This window comes from Lepisosteus platostomus, chromosome 7 (genome assembly GCF_059453375.1).
Source record: "Lepisosteus platostomus isolate fLepPlt1 chromosome 7, fLepPlt1.hap1, whole genome shotgun sequence".
Lineage (NCBI taxonomy): Eukaryota > Metazoa > Chordata > Actinopteri > Semionotiformes > Lepisosteidae > Lepisosteus > Lepisosteus platostomus.
Window position 1 is genome coordinate 19,056,010 of NC_142617.1, and position 23,809 is coordinate 19,079,818.

Sequence of the window (23,809 nt, forward strand, 5' to 3'; positions counted from 1 at the left end):
TTGACAATAGGACAGATAATTGAAAAATAGAAATAAAGTAAAACTATGACAAAAGGATGCTAGGCACATTTCAATAGTTTCGTTAGACCCTAAAGAAAGCAAAATACGTATACAGTACATGTACTGTAGGTAAGTGGTAGTGTGAAAGATCAGGATCTAACCTTCCTCCCGAACTTCATTTATAAACTCCATTCCCCATTTCAATGACCATTTCATACAGTATATCTGGTGAAGAAGAACTGTATAGAACCCTGCAACCAGAAACACAGTAAACTTGAAAGTATAAAAAAATGCTTGTGGCTTGAGTCACAGGACAGTCTTACCTCTAAAATTATCAATTTCAGAGTGAAAAAGAAAATTGATTGCATCGGTTCATAGACTCTTAAAGAGAGGTATTCTTAACTGGATTGAAAAGATTAGTTGTAGAAAAGATTAGTTGTTTCTAGAATTACTTTTTCCATGTTCTATTACAGTAGCTTCCCAAAATATGCTGAAGTAGTTACAACCAGTGCATATTTTTTGCAGGATTGTTGGTGTTGCTTGAAAGCAATTAAATGACCAGATAATTCAATCTCCCTTATTCTTCATTCATGTTTACAGAGATCAAATTTCAATTTAGTTTGCATAACCAATTATTTTCAAAGCACAAGCATAATTTTGTCCAAGTCAGTATCATTCTTTAATGTTGTTTTTAATTAGTATAACACTGTTGACACATACTCACAACCTTGTGTTTGGCTTACTGATATTTATGCTCACCTTAACAAAAACATTTACACAATTATTTTGCTGCAAAGAGAAGAACAAATCTTTTCTTTGAAAATGGAAAAGTTTAACAAATGTTGACCATTTAATTTGTTAGATGCACTGATGTTTTTTTTTTTATTTGCTAATGGAGCATAATGATTAAGACTTTATAGCTATATTGTTTAAAAACTATCAAATTAAGAGATTAATTTGTAGTACAATCTCTATTAACTATTCAACTGTACTTTTATCTTAGTTGCTTTGAAAATATATTAATTCAGAATATTGATTACTTGTTTATATTTTTATATATTTCTATTAGTGTTTAATTGGAAAAAATCATGTTTATCTTCAATTGATAATTTAATCTCTAGTGGAAACTTCAGGTGCTTTCAGTGCAAATTAGCAAATCACTTCTTACTGGTCTCAACTGTTAAATTCTAGTTAAATTCTACTTGTTGTTTAATAATTTTCAGTAGAATGTAAAATGTCTCTTGTGTACTAGTAGTATGCTAAATCCTGTGTCCTGAAAGGTATGGGTCATCGATAGATACTGTACCACTGGATCCTTTCTACTGCATTTCCACTAGGAATGTAATGCTAGATTTTAAAGCCTGCATGCCTTTTAAAATGGTGTGTTTGATGGCCATTTTATGGGAACTCAGGCCTGATGTAATTCAAAATGTTCAATCACTTAAGAGCAAGTTACAAGCTCATATCCCTCACTAGGAAAAACAACCTCAAAATGGATGGATAGATAAATATTATTAAGCATGACAAACGGGGTTAATGATATTAACTGCTCCATTAACAAATTACACCTTCTGCATTGGATACTAATCATAAGGGTCAAAAGGAGTGCTCATCATCATAGATACTGTATTTTATTCATTCATTAAGCAAATTATTTTTTTATGGCTGAAGTGCTTGTTAAACATGAAAGCAGGATCCATGAACATTTCTTAATGCATATAAAATAAAAAAAATATCAAATTATGCCAGAGTTGTAGTTTGTTTACCTGTCTCTGGTAAGACTTGGCCTAAAAAGCCCCTCAATCATTTCAAATTTCTGAAAAAAGGAGTTAAATCATAAGACTGCTTTCAAGGTCAAAATGTCAACACTATAATAACTACCTTAAAGTGGTTCTTCCTTGAGGCAAGTTTTAGTATATTTAGTATATATATGACAGGTCAGATCGTTATATGTATTGTTACTTGTACAAGAAACAAACTTCACTCTTGAATTTTTTTTCTATGTATTTCATTACTATGGGCTTTTTATTCACAGAAATGTTATAATAGTTTGTCATGATTTAAACCTTTTTTTGCAAGTGTTACTAAAAGAACAAACAAAAGGTAATTGGGGTTATGGTTAATTTTGTTTTATTGGTTTTGTTTTTTTAAGTTATATTATTATGGTACATTGTCATCATTGTGCTACGTTGGAAAATATTGCATTGATGCAGTCTCAAGGATATTATTAGAGATAATCAGAGATCATAGAAGTGCTTTAGAAAATAAATGTGTACAGTAGGTTTCAGTGCCATTGAAAAGCAACAGTGGATTTTTTTATGTTTCATGTCTGCTTATATGGGAAAGAATGGGTATTTTACTTGTGCTTGTGACTGCTGTAGAGTAATTTACTGTCCTTCAATTTTCATATAATGAATCTGAGCTTTCAAACTTCCTTTAACATGCCAAGGTTTGCTCAGAGCTTGTATAAAATCTTTTACAGATGGTTTACAGACAAAGGCATTAATTAATCCCTGAGTAGATCTTGCCTAGAGTCTTAATTGAAGAATGCATAATCAACCAAGGCTACAGTGATACAATCCCAACAAGAATTTGTTACTTTAAATATCAGATAATTCTCACCCTATTCAAAATGAAAAAATGATAGTGGCTTGTAATTGAAACAGACTACATTGAACTGATATGGAAATTCAGCATGACTAATTCCCTTATTTATTTTATTCATAATCAAGGTGTTAATGTCAGTACATTTAAATTTTGTCATGGTTATTTATTCATTAGCAAAATGGAGTTGCATTTACACTATAAAGATTATCAAGACTTCATTAAAGTTCACCAAAAAGGGTTATATTTTCCATTTTAATTTAAATATAAAATTAGCCAACTACAATGCAAATGCATTGGTTACCAATGGGATGATGCAAACAAAACTAATGGTAAGGATGAAAGAATGAAAGAAGGCACCTATAATAAGGCTTGGTTAATTAGTGGTATACCACAAGAACCTATCTTAGGAACATCACACACTTTTTTAAAACATTTATCAATGATCATACAAAAATAAGTCACTACTGTAATAGCAGTATCAAGTATCAGATGCAAAAAATAGATATTAATATCTATATGAAATTGTAGATATTAGATTGTTTTCCATACTGTCAAATGTGCTACATGCAGGTAGTGGAAATGTACTGCAAACAGTAAATATATAGCTTTAAAAAAACAGCTTATGAAATGGATTTAGTAAGTTACAATGACTCATCAGTGCTCAATATTCTGTATATAATACTGAAAAAATGCCAACAGAATATTCTGAATTATAACAAAAATGTACAGTTCTAACTGAAAGAAATTGTACTATATTATAACCAGCACTAATAAAACATTGAGTTCAACAATATGGTGAGGTGTGATCATCACCTACAGTAACAGAAGTGATATTGCCACCTTGAAGGAGTTCAGATACAAGTGACCAGACTAATTCCTGGTCTCAAATGAATTTCATGTAGAGACAGGCAAAAGGAACTGACTTCCTTTGGTCTCAAACAGAGTAGATTACAAGGGGATTTGATTCAGGTTCTTAGAATCCTCAGGGGTATTTAAAAGGTCAAACCATGAGATTGCTGTCAAGTTAAACTACAAAAAATGGACACATTGTCACATGGAAAATAAAAGAAAGTGCATTTAGCAATGACAGTAAGATTTTCTTTCTCTTGTGGAGATTTATAACAGTCTGGGATATTTAAAAAAATAGGGGTGGGTGAAATGTTGGTGGCAAATTAATTTCTAACAAGGTGGTCAGAGTGGTCCAGTATCTCATTTTGTAATACAGTATATTTTCTTATGTTTTGGTAAGAACCCAATTGCTGCTCACACCGTCTAACAGTATTGTCTGGATCTGCCTTTTTATGGGTGTTTCTTAGTACAACAGTGATTAAAATGTTGGTGTACAGCCTGGCTTTCATCATCATCTTTATTTTTATTCTGTTATTTTGTTTTGAATGGTTTCACAGTATTATCTGTATATAACCACATTTTAGTTTTTCTGCTTTTTTTTGTTTCCCAATATCAGTTGCAGATCATTAAAATGGAACCCCACTGTCCTTTCCAAGTATTTACAGTATTCAAATACCGCTATATACTGTATACTGAAATATTGATGTAATGAACAGTGTAAATGATCGCACAATATTTGAGCTTACTATCCCTACAAGCACACAGAAGGTGCCAGCTTCATTAATATTAATTTTTAACCTTGAAATATCCCTGGAAGAGAAGTTGTCATCTATAATATGAGCAATGAGTGTCTTTGTGGTTTTAGAGTATTGACAGTCAGTTTCATGAAAAAGGAATTGCTCCAGAAATCATAGCTATTTTGTGTCTTAAAACAAACCAGTGCAATGCTTTAAAGAAGAAAGCAGTGTCTTTTCTATTACTGAAAAATCCATGCTGTTTATTTTTTGTCTTATAGATTTTTGTGTCACTGGAGCGCTTTTGGCACTGCTTTTGTTGCTTTACAACTATTCAGAAACAAAAGTTATGGAAAATAGTTCTGAAAGCATTTTATGAGTCTTTATCTCAGATGGATGAAAGAATGTTACAATTTAAAAATCTGTGTAGAAAATAATACAGAATACAGAAAAGGCAATGCACAGGCATGTAAACATTTCTGCATGCGAGACAGAATAACATTATCTGAATAAATTCCATTTATTAGAGGAAAATTTGCAATGCAGGGATTGAGGATTGGAATATAAATATTTAAACAGAAATTTGCACACATATTCCAATATTAAATCATATAGAAAGGTCTGTCTCCGGTCTTATTAAAAGATAATGTGTTCTGCAGTGCGAAAAATGTATCTTTTTTTTCATGCTTCTACTTCTATCTGTTAAGAGCCAGTGGTGATGAATTCTGTCAATCTGTAGCAGATGAAATGTAAATTTATTAAGCCGCCATATTTCCAAGAGAAATAATGAACCCCAAAACATCAGAGAGTAATGAAATGTGCTGTATTATTCATATCAATCTTTAGAACTGAAGAAATTAGTTTTCATATTATTATCCATTTTGGTTAAAGTGTTGGCAGTCAGTAAATTTGCCTTGGGAGCGTTTATAGGGTGGCCTGCTACATGATGATCATAAATAGTCTCTGCTCATGATATCCAATTATAAAAACATTGGAGTGCTTGCCTCAGGTAGCTCACAATAGTTTGGGAGATCATTGAAATATTAATATTGAATAATAGCATGCATTGCTAGAAGCAGTTTAGAACACACGTTACATTACCCTTTCTTTATTCTTAAGTGATTCTCCTTCTTCCTTAAAGTAAGTGCATAGTTTTATACTTCGAAATATGCATTTTAGCTTTGCACTTGCAAATCCTGACCTGGAAAGCTGTTGTTATTAAATACTCTCCTCTCTTCTGCATACAGTAATGCAAGTGCTGTAGCAAGGCTGGATAAATTACGAATTGTGCAGGGGGGAGGTGGCTTTGAGAGATTCATAGGCATTGCAGTACATCCATTATGCGAGCCATTCAGGTTTACATTTATGTACTGTTCATGGTAATATTCTAACACTCGCAGAAAAGGTGTGGTAATTGCTAAATGTTTGTCACGGATGTCAGAAGGGACAAACCGTGGAGAGGCAGGAGAGCAGAAAAAGACCCATATGAGTAGTAGCGGAACGGGGGATCAGCCTGGGCTCAGCAGTTCAGGAGTCGTATAGAAACCAATGCCCTCAGGCAGCGGACGTGGGGTGACCTGGATGCTAGGCGGGTCTCAGGAAATCTGAACGTCAATGCTGAGCGGAGGTGAATGAGTGACCCGGAAATATATAGCCCCTGACAGAGAGAGACACTGGAAGGACAGCAAAGCTCAGGAAACTAGGGACAGGACAGAGGAGGAGCACACTCTGGCTGCAGAGGGCGTGACAATGTTGTCTCTTCATGTACTGTATAGTAACAAAACATAAACAAATCATACTTAATGCTCACTGACATTTAAGAATTTTCCCATTACCCCTGTGTAGTTAAAGTTATAAAAGTGATCCATGAGCTAGAATGATATACATGGAAAGAAAAATATACACACCCAAGCCCATTTTTTTAGAAACCAGTTAAGCTGTTCTTTAAACCGACTGGACATGGATTTAGAATTGCCCAGGATTCCAGCTAGGCTCGTAGTTTGCACTAGCTATATTTTGTGAGTCTTTCCTTCTGGTTGGTCATTTTTAATGTGGTGTTGATATGGTCCTTACATAGCTGCTAATCATGTTCTATAGATTTCATGTCCAGATTCTGAGAATGGAAGAAACAACTTTTCCTTGCCTCTGGTCAAATTGTTGTTTTGGTGACATGGCAAAATCCACCATCTTATTATAGTTTATGTGTTCCAAACAGTATAGGACCTTGATGAAACAGCAATAAGAGACTGTTCTCAAGCGCAGAAGCCTTAGGTTGTGAATTGAGGCATCCCTTAATGAACATTTTGCCAGTCTATAGTATCACATGAATCATCTCCTTGGAAATGAAAAGAAAAGGCTTTAGGTGCTTCTACTGGAGAGTTGTAAAGATGTCTTTCCAGAAAATCCATGAAAATGTGTGTTATAATTTCTGTCATTTAATGACATCTCCAAATACTTTCTGACTCAAATTGCAAAACTACATTTAATGTATGTACAGTATACAGTACATTTTTCTTTCTTTCTTCTAAACCTCTTTCTAGGGTAGCACATATAAAATATAGTTCTCTCACCATGTTTAATAACCAATGTCAAAACATGAGCCAAGCAAAAAGCATCAAGTACAGTGTTTGGATGTGATTTGCATCCCATTTTTACAAATGCTTATGGTAAATAACACTAAAAAATATATTGGAAAATACAGGTGTGGAAAGTTACAGTATTTTGTTATCTTCCTCTGATTAAAGCAGGAGTGGATTGCATTTCCATTGGATGTGGTTTGTTAAAAGCTAGTCTAGAAAATTAGCAGGTTGGGGCATAAGGAGATCATAGATGAAAAGCAGTAATGAGTATATGGATTAAGATCCAAGAACAAAATCTAGCAGCAATGTATTTGTTACTGTTTTTAGGAAGATGTTTCTAAAGCAACAGAGAAATTACATTTAAAACCAATAAATATGGAAGTATGATTGCACGAGAAAAAAACTTACTTCTTAATGGATCATGTTTTGGAATGAACAGCAGCAACACATAATGTATTATTACTTAAAGAACAATTTATATGGCCAACTGATTTGATAGAATTATACTATATTAGAATAATTACCAACTCCACCTCACGTACCTTACTTACAGTACCTTGAGGGGCTGTGGATGTCCACTCCTTTGCTGTTTTTGTGCTCCTCACTTTAAGACTTCAACATAACATCATCGCTCGAATTATTTATTGGCTTTACAATTACAGTTCTGTGTTGAGCCCTGTCTTTATCATAGGACATACAGTAATCTGTATCATCTGTTCATTGTATCTATACCACAACAGCTATTTTTATTGGTATACACCAGGGGTCACTATTGGGCACTCACTTCATTGCCATTTATATACAGTACTACTGTTACATGTTAATTGCCAATGCAAAAGTGATAAAAATTTTGAATTCCTAGATACAGTAGTACTCTAATGAAATATTCCCAACAGATTTGCAACAGGATGTATAGTTCAGACATACACAGATATGCTGCATAATGTTTAAATAAGTCACACCCTGGAAAAGTGAATAAATGAAATATATAATTTCTCAATGTGATGGGAACTGGTGTAATTGATATGACCATGGCTGTACAACTGTTTGTTTATAGAAAACCATCTGGAATCAACAATCTTAACATCCGCCTGACCTCCTCGCCATCACTAATCAATTATTTCTGGTTTTAACCAGTATTTAGTGACAGTGGCAGACCTTGCGTGTTGCTAGGCAACAGAATGCCAAGTGTAGGGCTCAGCTAGTAACAGCTTTAGAAGGGCTTCATTCAAAAAAACTTTAATGAAATATAGTCCAGTTGAATTTTACTAGAAAATGCTGTGAGACTAGAAACCCTGATGATTTCTGACAGTCCTCATCAGTCACTGTTCCATCATTCTCTAAAAAAGACATTTGAGGAAGAATGAGGTTGGAGGCTAATATGTGCAGTGTTTCTTGGTTCAGAAAATATAAGTGACTTCATTAAGATTAAAGCAGTGTGTTTTACTTTATATGTGTAAAGAGATGAGTCCATTACTTCTCATGCTTGCATTGATTACTCTTTCATACCAAAGGGATATAGTAACCGGAAAGATGCCTCCCAATTACTTATCTACACAGGACAGAAACGGCAGAAACAATAAGAATTATCTAGCAAAGTTATTTTTAATTCTTGATTTGAGTAACTGAATATCTTTATATTTTATATGGGTCTGTTTAGAGTTCTAGAGGTTCCTAGAGGCTTTGTCATCTAGTTTTTTTTATTATTATTTTTGACAATAATGCACAAATGGTTTTGCCAGAAAAATGTGGTTTAAGAAATTCTTATCAAATCATCCCTTAATGTAAGCAAGCATCTGCTCTCAGTTCTTGAGCTGAAGAAAGGGGTTCACTGTCCTTGATTTATGATAACATTTATATATCTAAAATGCATAGCTAGTTTGAGTTTTGCATGATGTGGAGATAGAACAATCTCATTCAAAACTGATGGTAGTAGTAATAGTTTAGATTTTTAGTTGTCTTTTGTTGAAGGGCTTGTACCTTCTGTTGTCATTTTAATTTTTCCAAAACCTAGCACCTTTGCATATTGTGAAAATAAATGGATCCTATGTGAAGCTGTCTCTCTCCAGTGATACAGTACATCCACATACAACACACAACATATTGTTTAGATGTTCATAGGTTGTGTGGGGGGTCAATGTTAGGGTGAGTGGAAAACATTGTTCTGGTAAGAAACATTTTTTTTTTTCATTCTGGATTTAGCTTAGAATATCATATTCAGAGTATCTTCACTGTATCCTAGGGTGGGGTTACTGTTTTTGTGGGTTGTTGGGTTGTTGCAATAAGTAGCAAGGGGAGGTAGATTTAGTAATGAACAACAACACTTACATGTAGAAATTTAAAAAGATCTATTTTCTAGTTGATTCTTGCTGATTATTAAATAAGCATAAGACATTCTTTAAATAATATAATTATTTATGTATTAATAGATATTGAATGGTCCTGTTGTTTTTTTGTTTTGATGGGTTTTAAGTGAAATACCTGCCTTGAACCATGGCAATGTTTTGATTTATGGTTTAATTTAATGTTTAATTTATGGTCAGAAAAGGCTTAGGGGTGCTTTCTGAGCATCTGAGTAGCTACGATATCTGTCCATGTGACGAAGAAATGCAACTGGCTTTAGGTTAATGGTTCATTGAAGGTCTAGCCATGAGGGATCTCCATGTGTTTTTGTGAAGCATGCTTAGGTCTTACTGTGCTGTTGTGAAGAGTGCAGCAGGGCTCCCCATGAGTCCCGGTACAAGCTCCTTAGCCTACTGTAGCTATCCGTCTGAGTTGGGCTTTTCATTGCCTAGCTCATGATTTGTTATCCATGGAGAACAGTCATATGTTTCACAGCCAGTTTTGACAAGACACTCTGCAGGAGGGAAGGAAACTTTTATGCTGTTTTAACAAGATTAAACAGAGAAGGATATGCAGTCTTCCGGATGAATTTTTAAGAATGCTTTGCCAAGGTGAAGTTTTCATTGTTACTTAAAAAAATATGATTACTAAATGAAAATAAAAGTGTTGCTGAGGTAGTGACCTGTGATGAAATGGTAACTAGCCAGGGTGTATCCTGCCTTGCTTCCATGGCACTCTGTATTGGATAATGTGGTTAAAAAAGGATGGATGGATGTTTGTGCTAGACATAGTACAGTTTCCTTAAGTATTAAATGTGGATTTTTGCCTTGTGAACTTTGCTACTGATGTCAGTATGTTAAACTGCTTTGTGCAAAACGCTTAATCTTGAGGGTAAGCTTAAAATTGAAATTATTGGAAGTTAAATTATCTGTCAATGTTTATGCAACTGTCCTCTGCAGATTTATGGTTGCAGATCTGAGGGAAAAGTGAACCACATGTGAAGTGGTTCTCAAAGGTCCTCAGGCAGAACAACGACAGCAGTCATCATCAAAACATTGTTCTCCTCATGCATCACTCAGAAATTAGGCTTATATTAAATTTATTCTGAAGTTTCCACTAATTATTTGGTGGCACTCTATGGCATAAACCCAGGCCTTCTGACTTCCTCAGTGCTCATCATGCTAACGCCCATTCCCAATCCCAAGTACCACTGCCAGTGCACCAAAACTTTGATTATCATAGAGAACTTCCAACTTCCTCATCCATGTGGTCAGGTGATTTAGAGGTCATTTAGAGCATGCAGGGAAAAGCCAAACATATGAATAAATGTAGGTTTGCTATTTTATGTTGAAGTCTAAAAGAGCATCCAAGCCATGTGCTGAGACAGGATCTACCACATAATGCATATACTAGATTTTTAATGTTTCCATAATTAAGTGTGTTATTGTTCTCTGCAATTGTTTGACAGCAGAAATAATTCAATACTACATGTTGCTCTTCAAAGACCTTTCTTCTGTTATTCAACATGACAGTTTTGGTCTCCTTCAGTCGAGTGGCTTTTGAAAATATCTGTTGCGTATTTGCCTCATGAAAGAAATGCAGTCATTACGTGAAAAGAGAAAAGATTTGTATTATTTCTGCATTGCTGGAAAACCATTACTTCAACACTAACATCTTTTGATGTTTAGGGTTTTAATATCTAGCATATAAAGAAACACATTTACTTTTACCCCTCATTGGTGTTATTCTTGCAAAACCTAAAGTCCTTTACTGAAGTAAATTGGTACAAGATTAGCAGGTTGTCCTTGTTGTACTAATGTAGTTCAAGGCCACACAGCCATTAAGAATGACTAAACTATGTGAATAAATAACTTAACAGTGAGGATAATTATTTTAGCAAAATCTGTTTACAAGACCTCCATGCAACCATGGTCGTTGACAAAACAAAAAACACAGTTGCTGGTAGTAAAAGCCATTAATCAAGATGAACTAATGAGAGCGTACAAGTGGCATAATTAAAGAGAGATGCAAAACTAGCACTTAAATAATGACATGTAAGCATTCTGTGGTATGTTTCTTAGTTTTAATGAAGTTTAAAAGACAACAAAAACAAGAAAATCAGGGCAGCACACAATGAGAATTTAACGCTGAAATGAATTGCAATATTATTCCTCACTTGAACATCTTGTTCTTTGATTTGCCAAGAGATCCATCATATATAAGAGATGAATTGAATGAAAATGTGGCACCTTGCTTTCTAAAGCTACTGCATGGCTTGTGGGTTATATTTAAATGTTATTTAGCACTCTAAACTGTAGATGCTATGTGAAAGCTGATCTACAAAGGTACAGTTCAAACATTGTTTCATCTGCATTTTCCTGTTATTTAGGATGGCTTCCCTAAAACAGCTACTGTCAAGTCACACAGAAAAAAAAAAAACATCACTTTGAAGGAGAGAGTCATCAGAAGCATCTTTCAAAATGCCAAATTCAGAGTCCCAGAAGGCTCTTTACATGTTTCTGTGGGATTCTACAACAGCTAGAGTGTTTTTCTTTACCTAAAATCAGCATAGCAGAAAATACATTTTATAAATATGACTTCAGATTTGTTATATATTGTACTGTGTTCTGTTAAATGTCTTTTTCATGGCTGTATTCTTATGTTTCAGTTTATTTCTTATGCCACCTACAAAAGCATTAAGACATTTCTTGTAAAAAAAGAAAAGAAGGGCTTCTATGTGGCTCTGCCAGCCAGGTAAAGGTGCAGACTAAGCTCTGTATCCCAGACATTGTGGGTCTGAGTAACTTGCTGACTGTGTCTGGGATTTCACAAACATCAAAATCATGGGTAGAGAACTGCAGGGGGCAGAGTTAAGTTAAGCAGCTGAGACTCTTGCAACTCTCAGAGAAGCAGTAGCTCCTGTGGATTCTTGGTGTTGTCAGTGATTGACATGCCATTATTCCAATCAGAACTAACGTTTCTGTCAGGCACTGTAGAGCTTTAAGAATGTCAAGGATAAAAGACTTGATGAGTGGGTGGATAAGGGAAACATGTCTGCCCTTCCTTATTCATGTGCAGCACAGAACTTATTACTGTGGGCCAAGACACAAAGAAAGAATGGGGAAGTTGAAATTAAAGCAAGGGCACACCCAACAGTTTCAAATTGTAAACTTAATAGTTTAATACCAACTTTTTGTTTCTTCAGTATGTGTGGCTGAACTCCAAATGTAAACTGTCTTCACACAGACTCATAATTTTCTAATGCAAAAAGACCACTTGGCACATGGAATTTGAAGTCTCCTGAAAGATCCCCAGAGGCAATTGTAGTAAGCTCACAATGATGTCTCTTACAGTTTATTAGCTAATGCTTTATCATTTTCTACCTGACAGAACCGCACTATGGAGTACTATGTAGAAGCTGGACATATATCCCAATGTTATATCCATAAGAACAGAAGTTGGTCAATTTCTTATGACAAATCTTGCTGGAGTGAGCAAAATTAGTGCTTCCTTTTTTAACATTTTCATATTTTTAATTTTATAGTCAACCAATTTGGATGTGTCAAATTCTAAAGTTTCCTTCTGTAATGCACAGAGAGAAAATGTAAAGGCAGATATCTTCCTCTCCCATTCAGATTCAGATATCTTTGGCATCACTGAAAGCCTATAGGTGACCAATAAAAGTTAAAGGACTCACAATTTTGACTGGAAAGCCCTGGTTGATTGATCCTATGCCTGCCCCTGATGATGCTCTAATATCATTGGAATCCTAGTTGTAGTCAGTGGCATGACCCAAACTCAAACGTGACATCTGGACCACAAAGCTCAAGTTTGTGCTGAGACTGAGCCACTTGGGAGCCCCAAAAATAGTTGGACTCAAAACTCATAACTGCAGTTATGAGCAGTAAAGATTAGGAATGTCATTTCACTTCACACTAAAAACAGTTGTCACATGCTGTGTCCACCCATCCTTTTGACACAAGAATTTAACTTAGAAACAGGCTTCTCTCTTCCAATTTAATTTACAGTTCAAGTGCAGCGCTGGAGAGACTCAGGAGCCTTTAGATCCTTTAAGTCAGCTTTTTTTCCTATATTCTTGGCAGTCTGTTCATCTGCTTGAAACATTGACTTCAGGGGGTTTCTAAATTATTCAGCATACCACCCAGCGCTTGTACTGTATTTCCACTCTAAGAGTCTGTAAGAGCTTTGCACCTCTTTATTTTAGCATCAGCTTTGATTTTTCATTATTCTGCTGCAAATATTCAGTAACGGTGGATGAACGCGTGACTGTGCACAAAAATGTGAAAAGATGACACAATATCTCAGAACATTAAAGAAGAGGTAACATAAGTTTGTTTTCACTCTCTTTCTTTCTCTCCATGCACCTGTCTAGATCCCAACGCCCTGAATGATCAGAATGGGCCAGATCATGCCGTCATTGGAGGAGTAGTTGCTGTTGTTGTCTTCGTCACCTTGTGTTTAATAATTGTCCTTGGCCGATATTTGGCAAGACATAAAGGTATGTTTCACATCAGTGTCATTTCTGTATACTCCTCTGGTCATTCATGAGCAAAGGAGCATACAGACTATATACAGTAGAGGACAATATAAGAGTATACATACAGTACTATATATTCTTATTGAGGAGTATGCAGACTATGTTGAAACAGACTATAGATCGCAGAGACCCAGATGGTTGACTTTTCACATTTTAAACCTATACTTATGAGCAACTGAGCTTACAACAAAGTTTCCTGTGTCAGTATATTTGCTTTTTCTGTTTTAAACAACAAGAACAACATTAAGCAATGCTAGTATCGAAATGTAATGATAGATATGTTCAGTCATGTTTAATAGGATTAGGTATTGTACAAACTGAACATGATGCAAAAGGCACAAAAGAGCAGTACTGTTGATGAGATGAGACCACAGGCGATGCTGAAGTGACACTAGGGCAAAGTAAAATATAGAACTGCGCTCTCATTTCACAGATTTGCTGCAGCACAGCTAGGGAGCTGAACAGTGTAATAACAGAACTGGTCATGCCTTGTAAAGTATGTATATATTAGCATATTTTTGTTGTATTAAAATAAACATAAAAAGTAAAAAAACATTAAGTAAAAAAGCACATAACCTCTTTAAAGTTTAATTGAAATGGGTTGCATTTCAATTTTATTTTATATAGTGGCCTCACAGCCAACTCATCCCAGAGCCCTTTACAAAATTGGAAACAAGAAAAGGTCACAAACAGCACAGAGTGGATTTGTAATTATCAGTAGTTACATAAAAGCACATTCAAACAATTCTGTTTTCTGTTTGGACTTTAGAAAGTCGAGATTTTCAGCAATCCTGCTGTGAACTTTAATTTGAATGCACTATGTCTGCACTGTATGCTGAGAATAGTTTAATATAAAACTACTTGCAAAAAATCATAGTGTACAATGGACTGAGGATGTCTCTAACAAATATTCCAACTGTGGGGAGCACACCATTCTGTTTTGAATAGCACATGTGTCTGCCAAGAGCTCAGAGGTGTGCCTATGAGGGAATTTCACAATTTCAATCCCCTGAATTTCACAGGGGTCCAACCATGAACAAATATATTTTTAAAATTGCAAATGTCCTTATTATTTTGTTGCTCTTGTTTTTCTACACAGGGACATATTTAACGAATGAAGCCAAAGGAGCTGAAGATGCCCCTGATGCCGATACAGCCATCATCAATGCAGAAGGCAATCAGGCCAATGCAGAGGAAAAAAAAGAGTATTTTATTTAGACTCGGGCTTTTCTGCTTATTTGAGTTGCTTAAAGTAGAAACCGGCAAATCACCTAAGCTCATTATTATTCAGTTTCATTTCCTGCCCTGGTACTCTTTCTTTTTCATTGTAATTCTTTAAAAAAACTTCAACAGTCTTCTGTTAATTGCCGGTTTTTACAAGCAACGAGCTGCTGAAGATGTCGCCTTTTATATTTACATTCTATCCATATAACAAAAGCCTCCAGTACCATTTAGACCATACTGTTTACCCTTTGCTTACACGGTGCCTAAATATACAGACATCCATTGAAGTTTGTTGGCTTAATTCATGTATCCCATAGAAAGGAGCTTGCTTCTTTAATTTAATTTTACCTTTTAATCTGTTTGGTGACAGAAGGGCAGGTGAAGGAAATAATTAGTTCCACATTAAGTCAAACAATGTAAACTTGTGCCATCACAAGACCCAAATGTTCAGATGCAGGAAAGTGCTTTACCCTTTTATTTTAACATCTCATAGCAAACCAAACAAAAAAGGAGATATTGTTCCTGTGTCTGTCTGTATATGGAACTTTCTGTACTGTTTATAAATTGGCTGAAGCAAGGTCATTTACTTAAAGTATATAGTTTTTAGATATGAAAAAGTGGATCTAAAGACAGTCGTGCAGACTTTAAGGTTTCTAGGTGGTTGCTTGTGGTACCACCTGGTAGTATTTGAAAAGTAGCTAATTGTAAGATACAGTGGATCACAATAAACATGTCTCACTAAAGGTCTGAGTCCTGACCTGAATTTGTGTCCATTTAAACACAGAAATACACATAAAGTGTCTAACGTAGATGTAAATGTCTGGTCTCTCACACATTAAAGCACAAGGTGAAGCTATAATCTTGTATGATAATTTGTGTTGCATCCTTAATGAATATTTAACATTTTTGTCTGTATATTCCAGCACTGTTTAGCAGTAGGCTTTTTCTCTGATCATAGTTTGATAAAAGAAATGGAAGCACAAATATCTAAGGAGAAACAGTATTAATCTACCAGCCTGTAGACTGCCTCAGGATTTGAACTAACTCTGTTAGGCTATCAAGAGATGTGATTTGTAATTGGCTGTTCCTGACTTAGGCCAATTAAGAAATACTGTTGGTTAAGCAAACTAGTCTACATTCAACAAGGAAAACATATAAAGGGTTAGAGTCCTTTTGAACATAAAAATCTGCATCTTTGATTTTCTCTTTATATAATAAATACAGATGCAGCCATTCAAAATGCGCGGTAAAAACCCGCGGTACGGTAACCTACCCACAAGCCACCGCGGGGCACCGGAGCATACCGCAGGGCAAGTGATTGGCTGGCCAAAATGACCGACAGGGGCACTCGTGGTGCATTGGTTGGTAGTGCAAAGATTGAATCATTTAATGTCTTTACTGTGCACATTTTAATCCGCTTAGTTTTGAATATTTATATGGATTTTACCACTAAAGGGAAATTTTAGTAGCTGAGCATAAAAAGAAGAGGAGCATAACGCATCTGAAGGTCATAAACGATATTAATTTAAAACATTACTGTATGTATGTAAACTGTACTGTGTATGGCTGGTCTTGGTAGTTTAAAGAAAAAATACACACCAGTCTTCCATTTCTCCCTAAACATTTTAAGCATGAAAGTTTTATGAAACGGTACCCAAATATGCGATTGCTGTATAGAATGAATTTTAATTAAAAAAAAATATTTAACACGAACATTAAGCTGTTTACATCTTCCGCCTGAGAACAGTCACCCGTTGCTACCCAACGCAGAATGGTGATTGGCTGACACCATCTGACACCCCTCTGATTGGAGAAAAAAGACGTGCTGGTTTGCTATACCAGGAAGAGAATTTCTTTCAATTCTAAACGTGTATTTTAAAAGTTTAAGAAGTAAAAACCTTACAGCGTACACAGATTTCTAAACTGATCAGGATCGTTATCTTTGTCTTATGCATAATAATGTTCACCGCTCTGTCCAGCAAATTAATAATAAACTTTATTTTATATAGCGTTTTAAACGAATAAGTAATTAGATTGCTCATAAACCTAATCACTTGCTTTTTCTTTTTATTTAGGCTCAGATTACAACTATAGATCGAATTATTAATAACCATAATAACAACCAACCAACAAAAACAACCATATAAACATAATGGTGGTGCTGGACCTTCCAGTTTTATTTATTTATTTTTTAATCGCGTAACATAAACATATTACCGTATGCAAACTGTACTGTATACAATATGTACATGTATATTTAATGTCTTAACTGTGCCCGTTTAAGTATTGAATATTCATATCTAATTTTACCACTGAAGGGAAATCTTAACATAAACATACAGTATATGGCTGGTCTCGGTACTTTAAAGAAAAAAATACACACCGGTATTCCATTTCTCCCTAAACATTGTAAGCTTCGAAGTCTTTAACTAACGTGATACCGGAGTCAACAAGCATACTTTTAGAATTTGATTAAAAGGGAATATAATATGGAATCGCGTATCTCAAGAAATTAATAACGATATAATTATATTCATGTTGCAAAAGAACTGCAACGGACATAAAAACTCCCTTGCATGGTTTCATTACGACCAGAATCGGTCTTGAGATATTTTTAACTTGATTTACAGTATTTGAGAGGTATGTCTTAACACCGATACTACAGTGCTTAAGTACTGCTCACGTATATGTTTCTAGGTTTATATTATGCATTTCATACGGTCAAATTACTTTTGAGCAATAAGAAGCGAGAAACGGTATGCGTTTTACTTTCGTTTTGTGCTGGGACCCGTGGATTGATTAGAGATATCAAGTACATACAAGTCATTTTTTAAATGTTGTAGTTCGTCTTGAAAAAATGTTACGAGTACATCATCTATCAACAATTACACAGGTTCTGTTTCCATATTGCGGATTTTGGTTACGTAATATTATTTTCTAGATTTCACGTTGTGAATATGATGGGATGTCTGATGGGATGTTTCTAAAAATCCACCCTCTGTAAAACGTCTTCTCTAGTTGTCCTGCATATGTATTCGCTAATGAAGCTGTGTGTTCTGAGCCTAGATCTCTACATTTCTGTATGAACCAGCTTAGAGGGCTAAAGACAGCTTGTGTTTAAACTGAGTGTAAGGCAATTTATGCTTCTAAAGTCATGGTCAGCATTTATCTTTGTACTGTGTTGTAAACTTGTTCTGTGCCAAGTCACATTATTTTATAGCGTTTTTAAAGCGTTATCAAATACGGTGTTACTGTAGTTTACTGAGTCCCATGTCACATGGTCTGTGATTGAAACCTGTAAAACCGGTTTAATTCGTCACAGCCAGCACTCTTGTGTATATTCTAATGGTAGTGGGGGCGGGGTGTGTGGGAATAAGTTTGGTTGAAACATTTTCTCTGAAAGCATTTTCTTCTTGTAACCGATCTTGTTACAGCATGTTACAGTTTACTATTATTAACCATATTAATTTTAAGTGCTTAATGTAAAATCTTGTAAAAATATATTTTCATTGTTCAAATATACATTAAGTCTGACTATCATATAATAAGTTAAATACAAAACTAAAGAAAAAATAGGGTTAAATATAATTCAAAATATTTTGCTAACAATGTTAACTGTTTATGAATAATAAAATGTATTAACTAAGGAGTAGGATGGCACAGTTGTTAGTATGTTTTTTGTTTTTTTTTAACCCAATCTCCGGGAAACCATTAGTACGATGGTGAATCGGAGATTCTCAACCCTTGCTGCGTACGACTGGAAAAGAATTCGTGATCGGATCAACGAAATGCTTCGTAGGAGGAGGCAGTCTTTTCCTCTTGTCTAACAGTCTGTCCACAAACAAAACATTCCTGTTAGACAAGAGGAATTGAAAAAAAAACAATGTTGTCAATGAAAACCGGTGTGTGTGTCTCTCCCTGCTGGATGTCCCTCTCACAAACTGCTGAATGAATAAAATAATTTTATTGAAAACGAGTTTGCGATTGTCTGGTCTTTAAATTCTGTAGATACGCGATTCCATATTATATTCCCTTTTAATCAAATTCTAAAAGTATGCTTGTTGACTCCGGTATCGCGTTAGTTAAAGACTTCGATGCTTAAAATGTTTAGGGAGAAATGGAATACTGGTGTGTATGTTTTCTTTAAAGTACCGAGACCAGCCATATACTGTATGTTTAAGTTCCAAAATTAATATCGTTTATGGGCTTCACACGCGTTGCAGTATGCTCAGGCACTAAGTAAAAGGAGATGCTTCGTATTGCTTGACTAATTTTAAAAACTAAGTTATAAATATAAAAATTGCAGGCGCTGCTCTGGTGCGTCGGCTCCTACACAGTGCCTGTCTGCCGTAAGCGTTACAATATACATACAGTACCCAACACTGCTTGTACCCATCTGTCATGTAAATAAAACACCTTGAATTGAATTGAATTGAGGGGAGAAGGGGGGGATACTAAAGCCAATACTGGCTCAATGGGCTTTGACGTGCTAATGCGTTAACGGTCCGGGTGTGGCAGGCTTCCAATGTCAACTCGACTCGATTAGAAGACAATGAACGTATTTTAGCCCTAAATGAATTAATAGCAAACATGGTTTACATAAAATACATTTTTCCAAGAAAGTTTATAATAATACGATCTATAGTTGAAATCTGAGCCTACTTTAAAAATAAAGGAAAAGCATTTTCAGAGAGCAATCACGCTGTGTTTATGAAGAAAAAGTGATTAGGTTTATGAGCAATCTAATTACCTATTCGCTTAAAATGCTATATAAAATAAAGTTTATTTAGAGATGAATGATCAGTGTCGCAGTTTAAATAATGTGAGTCAGGAAACTAACACAGCGCCACCGGATTTAATAACGCAATAAAAACGCTATAAAATAATGTGACACAGTACAGCACAGTACAACAATACTGACCATGACTTTAGAAGCATAAATTACCTTACACTCAATTTAAACACAAGCTGTCTTTCTGTATGAACCTCTAAGCTGGTTCATACAGAAAATGTAGAAATGCATTAGCCTGATCATGATTAAAAAACACATAATTAAACACGCGTTTGCGATTTAAATCAGAACACGATTTAAATCAATATAAATGTTTATATTGTAACGCATACTGTCCCGCCTCCATTTCTCTATAAAAATTTACTGTTGCACACACACACACAATAGAAGCAGGAACCACTGTCAGAAGGGAAGATATATTCAAAATATCGCAAATATCGATCATGTTGCGATATTTTGAAATATAAAAGTCAATTGATTGTCCATAATATCGCTTACCTATTTTTTCGAAGAAATGTTTGTTAAAATAAAAGTCCAGCACCAGCTGGATTCGAACACACAACCTACCAGTTGGAAGTCACGCACCTAGACCAGTAGGCTACAAGACAGCTCGCATGTTCAGGTAGGCGAAACAGCCTTACACAGTCCTGCCGCAGTACACGGATATAATCATACCGTTATTAAATTCTTTAGATACGCGATTCCATATTATATTCCCTTTTAATCAAATTCTAAAAGTATGCTTGTTGACTCCGGTATCACGTTAGTTAAAGACTTCGAAGCTTACAATGTTTAGGGAGAAATGGAATACCGGTGTGTATTTTTCCTTGTGATATTTTAAGCTCTAGTTGAATGATAGGTGTCGCATTTTAAATCATTTTCGTAGCTAGAAATTATGAAACGCCCTGTTAAAAGCAAGGAAGTTTTTATGCCCCGTTGAAGTAAAACAAAATGCCTGACAAAGTATGGCTTGGACAGATTCCAAGTGCTTGTACAAATGTGCTAAAGAAATTATACTTTGAGTATACAGCTTGTCCAAAGTCATCCATTATTAATACTATTAGTAATATCTTCAGTAAAGGCTTTGATGCATAAATATTTCTGATAAAGGTAGGTTGTGTACTTCTGTCCAACTGAGCAATCTTGCTTTCATAATATATACCAACATTTTAATGACTGATGATTAACATGCTGTAATACACAGTTCAAAATTAAAGGCTCAAATGCTGTACATGAGAGGTTAAGCTCCCCCTGGCGGTTTTACAAGGCGACGCCGGATAGTTAGTCACGTGACACACGTGAAATGCGTGATACCGCGTGATACTGTGACACGCCCACCGGGGTATGCCGCGAAATACCTCACCCATTTTGAATGGCTGCATCTGTAAGCTCCCTTGTTAATACAGCTGTATATTATGTCTGCTAAATGTGGTTAATAGTGAAAATTGTTGTTAGACTTTGAATCCCTCATACCTTAAATTTGTATATTAGCCAATTTATCTATTGAAAATAATCTATAAATATTTTCAATTTATCTGTTATTTGTCATTGCTCATATTAAAAAAATGACAACTTTGTTTTCTTTCACCAGAAAGCATGTATATACAGTGTAAGTACTAAAATTTAGTAATACATATTTGTTGATTTTTTTTCAATTTTTTATTTTTTTTTTCTGTAACTGCTCTGCAAACATTAAAATACCAGTCTGTTAATTTTGAAGGGGGGTTGTCAGCATTAAAGTCTGAAACCTTCAGTAGTCACATTAAAAGTTTGCTGAGAAGGTAAAAACTGCTGCAATACCAGATTTCACGTGATCAGTTTCACATAGTGGGTGGAAAATAGAAATGCGTAAAAATAATTAATTGAGTTCAACACAGTGTTAACTAAGGCCGAGAATACACTTTTTCACCTTGACCAAACAGTCATTTTGTATGGTATGATCGTCATTCATTATTTTAGGCTTATGTGAGATAAACTGCATTTCTGAAGTGCGCTGCTCAATTGATTTTGTTATCTCTTAACTTGAGCTTTAAACATTCAAGTAACAACTCTTCATTTTTGGCACTTGAAAAAGAAGGCTATTTTGACTTGTTTTTGCTTACTTGCAAACTGTTCCTTTTTTGTGTTGCATTATGTTCTTACTGTACTGTTTCTTCATCACATGAGCACCATGAGCATGGGAGAAGGAAAACTACTTATTATTCGTGCAGAATGACTACGTTTGGAGAATTTTGCTGGTTCATAATTAAGGTCATTTGGAACTCCAGTCTTGTAGATGAACTTCTCTTCACCAAGGCAAAAGTCATCAATGAATATTTAAATGACTTAATCAAGCAGCTTCAATATAACAATCACCATGATTGCCTTTGTGTTCGCAGCAAACAATGTTGATGGCATGTTGAATAGTAAGCCCTAATATGGGAAATTACTGTTCACCCCAAAATGTCAGAAAAAGTCTATCAAAGATGAAAACACTTAACACAAATGTGGATACAGTCAAGCATGATTTGAACTTTTTTCTACTGATTTTATTTTCTTTATTAAGTTGTTTTATTGCCTTCTTTTTTGGAGTGTGTGAAGTGTTTGTGTTTCCAGTGTTAAAATGTCTATTTTCAAAGCTATTGAAACACCATTGTAAAAATAAATCAATAAAACAACTAAAAAAATAAGAAGTGGTGTAGAGTAAAATGTTATAAAAAAGGCTACATACTGTATCATTTTGTTTTGTTCTCTAGGTAGGCTATTGTTATTCATTGGCCAGGCAGAGGCCTGTAAGCAGGAATTAAAAAAGAACTCCAGATCTACTGTAGCACCAATGCAATACTTCAACAGAGAGTTTTGTTCTCTCCTTTGTACTAAAAAATACTCCTCAAAACATTGGTGTTTTACTGTGCCCTTATCCAGACTTCTATTTACTGTCTCTACACATCTATGGTAAAAAAGTATTGTATTGAAAGTTTGTTTCAAAAGAGCTGTTGAGCTTTTTAATGTTTTTAGGTGAAATTGTGTTGTTAGCAAACTGATTAACAATATTCTGGACAATCGCAATGTTCACTGAAAAAAGTTGAGACCTCATGTTGAATGCAGAAGCAAGACAGTGTGACCTCTAAACAAGGGTAAAGAAAACTGGGACATTTGTGCCTTCCATAAGGTCAAAATATCTCCCTTTCTCCTGTCTCGCCCCCCAGTATATAATTTGGCTCCAGCTTTTAGAGGTAAAATAGGGATGTCCAAAACTTTTCTGTCAACATAAGAGGTTAATGTTGTATGTGTTGCATTTGTAATCTGTTTTATTGTAATTATTTTAAAACAGCAAGCTTTAATAACTTTTGACCTTATGTTTTGTGTTTGCTACTAAAACTGGGAAATTTTTCTTTCCCCTTAAGGCACTATGGATAATAATGCAGCATTTATATAAAGCAGAAGAATTTCTCTCAACCTGTAAGCAACACATATTAACCTCATTTTGTTATTTGAAAAAAAAAACACTGATGTTCTTTAACATGAGTATGGGCTTGAGTAGGAAAGATATCTTTTAGGATAAATGTTTTCCTGGATAAAAAAATGTGGAAAAAAAAACAGCAAAATTGAAAACACAAAAAAAATCCAAGACAATGTTCTTGCATATACTGTAGATGGTCTGGTGTTTAAACAGTTCAAACTGGTTGCATGACATTCAGTGGCTTCCACATAATGTATTTTTTAACATTTGAAATAAAGGACAGTATCTGTGTGTGTTGAAACAAATAATGGAAACAAGACATTTTAACATTTCGCACTGTTCTTCACCATTTTCATTACTAATTTATGTATGTTTTAATTTTGAAGCCATAAAAAGCTTGTTACATAAATTTAGGCTAGTACAGCATATCATAATTAAAAGTAGTGGAGTTTTTTTTTGCATCTCAGGAATATGTTTCAACTGGTTCCTGTTCAGAACCAGAACACTCGTCACCCTGTTTCCCCCAGTTCATTGAAACCCTGGTTATGTTGGGTTTTTAACCATTAAACTGTTAATAAAAAAGAATTTCGTGTTTTCATTGTCTGATGTCTGTTTTATTTCTTTGCCTTTAAAACATAACTTGTTATGTTTGTTACGGCCCACATCAAGACCCTGAAATGT

At 34.9% G+C, this 23,809-nt stretch overlaps 1 protein-coding gene across 6 annotated transcripts in view; it reads left to right on the forward strand.

Moving 5' to 3' along the window:
• The window catches only part of LOC148658419 (cell adhesion molecule 2-like), a 698,357-nt gene extending 682,666 nt beyond the window's left edge, over window positions 1-15,691 (forward strand). For all 6 annotated transcript variants that reach the window (XM_088639574.1, XM_088639573.1, XM_088639577.1 and 3 more), the window contains 2 exons: window positions 13,506-13,631; window positions 14,770-15,691. In XM_088639574.1, coding sequence (XP_088495700.1) covers window positions 13,506-13,631; window positions 14,770-14,888 — 245 coding nt within the window. In that variant the 3' untranslated portion in view covers window positions 14,889-15,691. The remainder of the gene's footprint in view (window positions 1-13,505; window positions 13,632-14,769) is intronic.
• Window positions 15,692-23,809: the final 8,118 nt, after the last annotated feature.